Source organism: Elephantulus edwardii, unplaced genomic scaffold (assembly GCF_000299155.1).
Source record: "Elephantulus edwardii isolate Elephantulus edwardi_28Jun2011 unplaced genomic scaffold, EleEdw1.0 scaffold00429, whole genome shotgun sequence".
Lineage (NCBI taxonomy): Eukaryota > Metazoa > Chordata > Mammalia > Macroscelidea > Macroscelididae > Elephantulus > Elephantulus edwardii.
This window is the reverse complement of record NW_006400179.1, coordinates 818,995-828,652: the sequence shown is the minus strand read 5'-3', so window position 1 is coordinate 828,652 and position 9,658 is coordinate 818,995. Positions and strand designations below refer to the sequence as shown.

Here is a 9,658-nt window from a genome sequence, read left to right as displayed (position 1 = left end):
CATACTAGGTACTGGCAAAATGAGATGGCTTGGCATGGGACATTTTTAATCAGATAATCATATAATCTATTACCCCAGAGATGAAAAGTTGAGGAAAAACTGGGCTGCCTTTACAGTTAAAAAAAGTCATTGCTAGATCCATCTTGAAATACAATGTTGTGACAGAATAATATCCACACACATACAAGGAAGTCCAGCCAAAGATGAGGAAACAGAACCAACTTTTGCAGTCAGAAGTTGATCAAAATGCTATCTATCAAGATGCAGTAATAATAAAAGGTGACAGGAATGCAAAAGCTGGGAACAGAGAAGAAGGATCAGTAGTTGGAAAACATGGACTTGGTAAAAGAAGCTGGAAACAGAATGATAGAATTCTGTACATTCAATTACAAATACTTTTAAGAAGAAACACAAATGCAGGCTATACACATGGGTTTCACCTGATGGTATACATAGGAATCAGATTGATTACATCTGTGGAACGAATCACTGGTGAAGCTGTGAAAATTAGGCCAAGTGCTGACTGTGGAACAGACCACCAACTACTCATCTGCAAGTTCAATCTGAAGCTAATGAAAATGAAATAAGATAAAATCAAAGGAACCAAAATTTGACCTTGAGTTTATCCCACTTGAATTTCAAAACCATCTCAAGAACAGGTTTGAGGCCTTGAACACTAATGAATGAAGACCAGATAAGCTGTGGGAGGATATCAAGAATATCATCCATGAAGAATGCAAAAGGTCATTATAAAGACAGATGAGGAAGAAAAGACCAAGATGGGTGTGAGATGAGACTCTGAATATTGTACTAGAGCACAGAGAAGCCAAAGCAAAGGGAAGAAATCAAAATATTAAGAAGCTGAAAAGGTTTCAAAGGGCAGAGCGAGAAGACAAAGTGAAGTATTATAATGAAATGTGCAAAGAGCTGAAGTCAGAAAATCAAAAAGGCTGAACTCGATTAGCATTTCATAAGTTGAAAAAAGTGAAGAATAAATTCTAGCCTCGAGATGCAATACTTAAGGATGCTTTGGGCCTGATATTAAATAATCGAGAAAGCATTAAAGAAGTATAAAAGAAGATGGAAGAGTCACTACCAAAAGGAATTGGCAGACAAAAGAATTTCATGAAATAATGCATGAGCAAGAAGAGCCTGTAATGATGAAGGAAGTTCAAGCTGCTCTGAAATAATTGGCAAAAAACAAGGCCCCAGGAATTGACAACATAGCAGTTGACATATTTTAGCAAACACTGCCCTGGATTTGCTCACCGAGTTGTACCACGAAATCAGGAGGACAACCACATGGCCAACTGACTGGACATGGATAGAGAAGGAAAAAAATGAGACACTCAGAGGTACTCTAATATATATATATGCGTATGTGCATTCCTCGGCCTCGGATCTCAATCCTTTACTCCCTCCTCATCTCCTGGTGTCAAATAGTCACTCCTTTTATACCTTTACACATCATTAACTCCCATCAATAACTCACTTGATTAAATAGTGTATCCCCAAAATACACATGCATGTAATGAAATAATGTGGAAAGTATGTTATGATCCTCCATGATTTGATCAACTAAATCACTGTAATAGGATTAAGAATGGAATGCAACCCTGCTATACCCCCTGATCTCATGTAAAGGGAGTCTCTTTAGGATGTGACTTGTAATAACTTTCATCTCACAAGATACAAGAGAAGTAGACTTATGAATCACCAACAAGAATTTCTAGGAATGGAGGACATCATTGTGGACTCATGTTCCTGAGCTGTGGAACTCCTTGACTCAGGAAGGTCAAGATGAATGGAGATCTCCAAGGTATACTAAATATATGGATGTTGAGGAAGATTTGGACCTTTGACCAGGATGCTTAGGGAGTTCTGGTGGCCTATTGTAAGGAGTTATGCTACCAACCCATACATAGGTAGACAGTTTAAATCTATCAGCTGCTCCACAGGTTAAAGATGGGCAATCTCGCTCGTCCCATAGTTTACAGCCTTTGAAAACCTACTGGAGTGGGTTTTAGCTATGGATCAGTTCTAACTTGAAGGTACACAACAACATAACCACCAGGACCAATGATGAGAAACCTTCCCATAGCATTGGTACTCTCGTGGGAACTACTATATATGTACTACTTATGTATAACAGCTCTGAACCAACCCTGCTTTATCCTGTGCCAACTTTATTGTCTTTGACACACCTACCTCCATAACCCCAGTCATTGAATCAAACCATCTCATTGAGGGTCTTCCTCTCTTGTACTTGTCCCTCTCCAAGGACTGGTACCTCCCTGCAACATGCCCATAGTATGTCAGATGAAGCTTCAGAATCCTTGTGTCCAAGGAGTAGCCTGGTTTCACCGTCTCTATTGTAAGAGACCAGTTATAACAAGTTTAAGCAAGGTTTATGCATACATAGAATAATTCTTGGATGGTTACCAGGGATAGGAAGAGAAAGGAATACAAATTAGTCATTAGATAATGGTGTTGTTAGGTGCTGTCAACTATAATTCATAGCAACCCTATGAATAATGGATCTGCACCTTGCCGTATCCTGTGCATCCTCATCATCTCTGATATGCTTGAATTACAGTTACTGTTTCAGTTCATCTTGTTGAGAGTTTTCCTCTCTTTTGCTGACGCTTGACCATTCCAAGTTTAATTTCATTTTCCAAGGACTGGCCTCTCCTAACATTTTAATGTGTCCAAAGTATGTGAGATGAACAAGTGTTCCTTTACCAACAACAGTGAGGAAGAATAGAAACAAAGACCAGACAAGTAGGGCTTTGCAATAAATCTCAAATAATAAATGAAAATATTTAATGTCTCCAGGAAACAAAATCATCTTTCCCACTGGAGTTTCCATCATATTACAACAAGTATTTCACCAAGGGCAAAAACAAGAATGAATTTCTTTGACCAGGGAGGTAGCTCCTCAGACCCAGAGCAAAAGCTGTCACTGCTGGGTGCCCACTAGTCTCTGGGTAGTAGCAGTGCCCACTGTTTCTTTCTGATAAATAAATGAATGGTACAAAGTAAGGCAAGTTGAGCACAAGCTGTGGCCCTCCTCCTCTGCTAGGGCTACATGTCCTACCTCTTTGCCTGGAATATGACTCTGATGGGAACAGGTGATGCATGGAGGGCTCAGGTGGTGCTAAGATGGCCTTGGAATGTCAAACTGAGCTGTAGGTAGAGGAGCATGAGGCCTAGGTGGCCCTAGGAGTCAGGAAAGAGGGCTGAATCAAGGTCTCACCCCTCCAGGATAAAGGGCTGAATTAGCTCTGGATTCAATAAGGATTCTTCAAGAGGCCAGTCCACGTGGAAGTCATGGATGTGAGGGGGTCCTGGGTGGGCCTTGGAAGCAGGGCCCCCAAGGCGCTGGGGAATCGGCAGCTCTGAGGGATGAGCAGGCAGAGGAGCTGTGAAGAAGTACCCGTGCAGGAGAGCCTAGAGGTGGGGCAAAGAAGAGAACAGGAAGACCTCAGAAGACAATGAGTTCCCCATTTCAGTTTATTACTCCTCCTAAGTAGCAGACCACAAGTTCTGCTCTTCAGAGGTTCAGGATGACTGTCTTAACTTATCCATTCATCTACTTATTTAGTTGATTCAACAAGCCTACCATGTATGAAACTCTAGGCTAGGGATACAGCATTTAACAAAAGGGACAAAAAGCTCTGTCTCTGGGAGATTTGTAATAGTCGGGGTGGTAAAACAAAGGAATGAAATATACAGCAGGTCAGATAACAATTGTTGTTGCTGTTGTTATATACTATCGAGTCAGAATCAACTCTCATAGCTGACCCTCCAAAGGCTGTAAGTTGCATAGTATGAGACTGTCCAGCTTTCTCCCATGGTGCAAGTGGTAGACTCCAGCTGTTTGTCTTTGGGTTGAGAGCACAACTCCTTACCACCAGGCCACCAGAGCTCCCTTTAGATAATGATTAGTGTTGTGGAAAAAATAAAGCAAAAGAAGAAAATGAGAAATATTAGTGATAAGATTTAAATTGAAGATCTAGAGCATAAGGAAGGACCATAATGAGAGGGAGCATTTGAACAAAACCTAGGGAAGTGAGTCATGCAGAAAGTGGTTAAGATTCTTCCAGGAAGAGAGAATACTTAGTGCATAACCCTACTGAGGATGAGGCCCAGCCCTAATGTCCTTCAGGGTCATCAAGCAAACCTGTGCAGAGGAGATAGCAAAGAGATGCAGACAGAGTTACAAGGAGCGGTGTCAGAGCAGGTAGCCTCTTGTGAGGCAGTAGGACATTGGCCTTTACTGAGTAAGATGGGAGCTATGGCAGGCTCTGGGTGCAGAAATGGCATGATGTGTACTGTCTGGAATAAGGCCTCTGCCCACCAGACACATAATATATAAATGAGGCAAGGGAGAAACAGACATTTTGATCAGTAATACAGGCGAGATGTTGGTTTGTTCTAGACTGGCTATAGGAAGGGCACTGAGAAGTGTTCAGATATCTCATTAAATCGTGAAGGAAGAGACAATAGAAGCTGCTGACAGGAAAAATAGAGAGTGCTAACAATGGGAATTAAACAGAGGTGCACTAAAAACCTGGTTTGAGTGGGGAGTTCAGGATGGGGTCAGGATGGTCATCGGCATGATGGAAGTCACCTAAGAGAGAAAGCCTGATTTGGGTTAGGCCTCACCTCTCTCTAAGACCTTCCAGCCACAATGAGCCCCCTCTGGGTCCTCCTCTCCAGGCCTGTGCTCATTTAGTCCTTCCCTCTCCTCTCAGTATGTTCTTTAGCATTTATTTGGTAACCACCTCCTCAAACTCACACATGCTCTCCTTCAGGAAGCCATGCCTAATCTCCAGTGTTGGTCACACACTTCCACCCTAACTCCCTCTCCTGGCTCCTACAGCCTGTGGCCACTCTCTTACCATACTCCTGCGAATGGATCTGGGTCTGCCTCATTGCAGGCACAAAACCTAGAGAAGCAGGGGCCATCCATGCCTGCTAGTTCCCTGTTCCCAGGTCCAGGACAGTATCTGGCAAGTGCTAGGTACTCTATAAATACTGACTGAAGAAATGAAGGACTGAATCACCACTAATGGTTTTCAGTCACTGTGCACTGGTAGGACCCACTTATGCAGGGACATACCTACTCAAAGTCTCCCAGTGCCTAGAAATTCTGGGTGGGTACAAATGTCCTGGATACCTGATTCCAGCCCATCTCATATTCTAAGGGACATCCACTCTAGGGCCACTCACTGTGTCGTTTCAAGGCACTGAAGGAACAGAGACCATGGCCCCACTCTACCTGGGAAGCCTTGATGCGCTGGCAAGGAGGGTAGAGGAGAAACTGACCCAGCAGGTCCAAAGCTTGGGGAGAGGCATCGGACAGCACTTCTTCCAGAGGTACAGGTGCCTGCTCCTTAAAGGAGATCTTGTTGTAGTCAGGCAATTCAGTGATCTCCTGGACAGGGGAGGAGGATGAGAAAGAGAGACATCAGAGCTGAACATTTAGCTCACCAGTTCACACTGATGTCCGTCCTCTTCATCATGCATCATTCTCTCACTCAGTCACTCACCAGTCACCACAGCTATTCTCTGGTCTCTCGATCCACCTGCATTGCTCATTCAGACATTCATCCACTTATCCTGTCAGATACCCTACTGAGGACCACCCTATGAGAGGCAGCATAAGTGCTGTGCTGGGGTGAATAGGAAAAGGACAGGGACCTGCCCTCCTTCCTCTTAGAGGGAGGAGAGTATCAGTGGACCAGAACAGGGTCCCAAACAGGTCAAGAAGGGTTTGGGTTATAAGAAAGCAGAAAAAGTTCTAGGAGAGAACAGTCACTTCCCGTTGGAAGAAATAGGAGTAAATTCACCCTAGGCCCTCCCCTCATGGGTCCCTTCAAACCGGCCAGACTTGAGGGCTGGGAGTGCCCAAGATGCGAAGCACACAGCAAAGCTGTTCAATGTCGTTCTCCCCGGGGAAAAGGGGAGACCCATTCAACAGTTCTCCCATGATGCAGCCCACGGCCCTGCGGACACAAATACCAAAGAGCTCACAGGTCTTGTACCACAAGACAGAGACCTACTCCCATAGAAGCTCAAACTCCTCATACCACATGAACCAGTCTAGAGGCTATATATCCAAGGAAACAGCCCACCAAACAGGTTAAAGAGCTCATATAGACCATAGGCCTAGTCCTCCTTCTTCAAACAGCTCTGAGATCTCAACTCTAAAACACACAGCACTCGCCACCAAGAATTCTAACACTTTTCAGAACTTCACATATAAATGGCCCCACCACTCTAGGGAGGCAGACATTCAAAATGATCTGAAGATTTCACACATCTGAGCCCAAACTATCCCTTCAAAAGGCTCAGACTTCACATCCAGAGATTAGCTACTGATTAGCTTAGAGACATCATGTACCCTAGGAGACAACAACTTGTCCTCTATCAGTCTTGATGCTTCTCAAGTCCCAGGCCACATCCCCATCTGAACAAATAAAAATAAGCTTCACACTTGAGACAACCACTGAACCTCCTCACTCAGTTCAAAATCAGAATTCTGACCCCAAGAAGTCCAGAAAGCTCAACAAGATAGAGAACCCCAAGACAACGGATTACACAAGGAAAAGACTACCTAAAGGAGAATGAGACCTCAGTGAGGCAAAGCATGATTCCACAGTTTACACAACCCTGTGACCCTGCAGGAGTCTCACCACAAGTCCACACCTTGGTCATACTGACGGGCACCATACAGGAGCTCAGGGGCTCGATACCATCTGTAAGTGAAAGGACAGATGTTACTACCAGTCACTGGTCTGACAAAAAGCTGACCTAAAATACCACCCAGAGACCCCAAGCTAACTTCACAAGCAATATCTGGTTTGTTGTTGTTGTTATGTGCTGTCTAGTCACTTGCGACTCACAGTGACCCTATGTACAATAGCCCTGAAACCTGCTCTATCTTATGCCAACTTTACTGACTCTGAAACACCTACTGTCATTACCCCAGTCACTGAATCAATCCATCTCATCAATGGTCTTCCTCTCTTTCTCTGTCCCTCCACCCTTTCCAAGCATGTCCCTCTTCAAGGACTGGGCCCTCCTTGCAACATGCCCAAATCAAGCCTCGGAATCCTTGCCTCCAAGGAGCAGCCTGGTTTCACTCTATCCAGGACGAACCTATTTATTCTTCTATCAGTGCACGTTTATTCAACACTCTTCTCCAGCACCACAGCTCAAAAGAATCAATTCTCTTTCTATCATCCCTAGTCATTGTCCAGCTCTCTGACGCAGAACAAGCAACTGCAAAGACTATGGTCTGGAACACGTGCACCTTATTCTCCAGACTGGCATCATTGCTCTTCAGTACCCTGGAGAGGTCCCTGACAGCTGACTTTCCCAATGCAATTCATCTCTTGATTTCCTAGCTGCTGGTACCAAGAGTGTTGATTGTGGAGCCAAGCAAACTGAAGCTATTAACAATCTCAATCTCTTCACTATCTATCATAATGTATCTACCTGTACTTTATCATCTATCTGGTAGAAAGTTCATTTAGCACTTTTTCCCCTAGGAAAGAGTTGCCAGGTCTTGCCCAGGAATAGGCCCTTCCTACCTGGTGGCCACCTGGTGAGTGTAGAGGCGGCTGCCATCTGAAGAAAAAACCCGGGCCAGACCAAAGTCTGCTATCTTAAGCTGGCCAGAGGCACTGATAAGCAGGTTGGCTGGTTTTAGGTCCTGAGAGTATCAAAGGAAATGTTAGTCCCTCCAAAGACCTGAGTCCTGGCCCCACCAGGTTATAAAAATAAGCGGTTTTCATCATTACAGAAGCTATATCTTTCACCACTTACCTGCAGGTTCTGGCTAGCCTCTGACCATGCTTTCCTCATGAGCTAGCCACCCACCTCCCTACCAGGCCAAGATGGCCTCTGTATTTCACATCCACTCCACCCCAGCCTGTGCTCCTGGACTCACCCGATGCACGATGTTGTTGGCATGGCAGAAGGCAACACCCTTGAGTAGCATCTGCAGATAACTCTTGACTTGTGCCTGGGCCAGTGGCCTCTGAGCATGGCGCACTACCTCAGCCAGATCAGACAGCATGAACTCAAAGGCCAGCACAAAGCCAGCACCGTGAGGGAACACAGCTTTAAGCTGTACCACCTGTGAGTGGTAAGAAATGCATCCATGAGTCTACCAGAAAGGGGACAATTCCTGTTAACCTGGTCCAGATCATCTTGGGGAATTTCTGCCCTTGCTATAGTAAAGAACCAGACAAGCAGAGACGTGAGTCGGCACCTGTTCCCCTCACCCCAGTTCTGCTTCCAGGGAACAAGAAGTCTAAGAAGGTTTTCCTTAAACTCACATACTGATTGTCCTCGATCTCCTGCAGAGCCTTGATCTCCCGAAGTGCCTGGTTGGGGATGCCATCCTCCAGCCGCTTTAGGGCCACCTTCTTCAGGGCAACTATCTCCCCAGTCTGTATAGGAAATAATGCAAACATTCCCAGATTACTCCTATCTGGGAGAGAGGTTTAAGAAGCTACCGGGGTCGACAGAGTCACCTGAAGTGCTCCTCACTGGGGTGAAAATTCCACCAGTGCAACTGGACTGCAAAGAGTGAGATCAAGTCAAGAACAGTCTGTGCGCCTGCAAAGCCATACACAGTGATCCTTCAGCGGACATACATGCCCACTGCTCCCATCCATTGTCGCTCCTCATAAGGAGTTGGCAGCAGTCTGAAGGTCTGAGAGGCAAAAAGTGGACCAGCACAGCCACAGAAAGCTGTGTGGCATTTGATGGGCCAAAACTGTAATCTCACTGCTCCATCGGGTTTCCATGGCAGGTTTTCAGCTGTCTCCAGAGGAGATTCGAATTTCCAGAAAGGCCGCTGCATTTGGGTTAGCAGCACAACTCCTTACGGTTATGCCACCAATGCTCCCGAGACACCCGGGCAGATGGTACAAATAAAATGCCGAGTGAAAGTTTAAGGAAACTGACAAGTTCAGAACGAAAGGTAGGGGAAGAAAAACGGGTCCTGGCTACCTGATTCCACCCCTCAAGCCGCCACAATCGGGTCTAGTCTCACCTCCACGTGTTTAGCCTTGAAGACAATGCCATGGGCGCCCTCACCTATGCGACCCAAGATGCAGTACTGGTCCATCGCAGGCACGGCGGCAGCAGCTGCAAAAGGGCCCAACCTGTGAGAAGAAGACACGATCAGGGTTGTGCTAGAGCCGGCCCGCCTTCCCTCGCCGCCAGGCGTCCTCCTGCAGGCCTGACAGCTCGGACCCTTCCGCGCGCTTGGCCCGCACCTCTTCACTGAGTCACAAAAATTCCTTTATTTCGGAACTCTTCCCCTCACACACCTCGTTTCACCGTTTCAGGCTTCCTGCTTCGGATGCACCCCAGATCCCGCCTCTTACATCCTTAAGAAACATCTTGAAACCTCCAAATGCCAAAAGCTCACCTTCTACAGATCCTCCAGGGTCGCCTCCCAATACCCCGCCTCTAGGCTGCCTGGCAACTAAGGAAAGCGGAAATGGCGTGCTCACGTGACTATCGACGTCCTCGCAGCGTGCAGTCCAGTTGACTGACAACTAGGGGACGGTGGAGCAGGGGAAGCTGAGACAGCGTGCTCATGTGACAGCTGACGTCCTCGCCGCGCCCGCGC

At 46.1% G+C, this 9,658-nt stretch overlaps 1 protein-coding gene across 3 annotated transcripts; it reads right to left on the bottom strand.

Moving 5' to 3' along the window:
- Window positions 1-3,252: 3,252 nt before the first annotated feature.
- On the bottom strand, window positions 3,253-9,148 carry LOC102847195 (cyclin-dependent kinase 20-like). 3 transcript variants are annotated; one of them, XM_006902561.1, is made up of 8 exons: window positions 9,074-9,148; window positions 8,352-8,465; window positions 7,961-8,149; window positions 7,602-7,723; window positions 6,702-6,764; window positions 5,888-6,011; window positions 5,285-5,440; window positions 3,253-3,450 (listed from the first exon to the last, which is right to left on the bottom strand). In XM_006902561.1, exons 1-8 carry the CDS (start codon window positions 9,146-9,148, stop codon window positions 3,253-3,255), a joined length of 1,041 nt encoding a protein of 346 aa, XP_006902623.1. The 3 variants fall into 3 exon arrangements, with proteins under 3 accessions (XP_006902623.1, XP_006902624.1, XP_006902625.1); XM_006902562.1 differs by lacking the exon at window positions 6,702-6,764; XM_006902563.1 differs by lacking the exons at window positions 5,888-6,011; window positions 6,702-6,764.
- Between the last annotated feature and the right edge of the window lie 510 nt (window positions 9,149-9,658).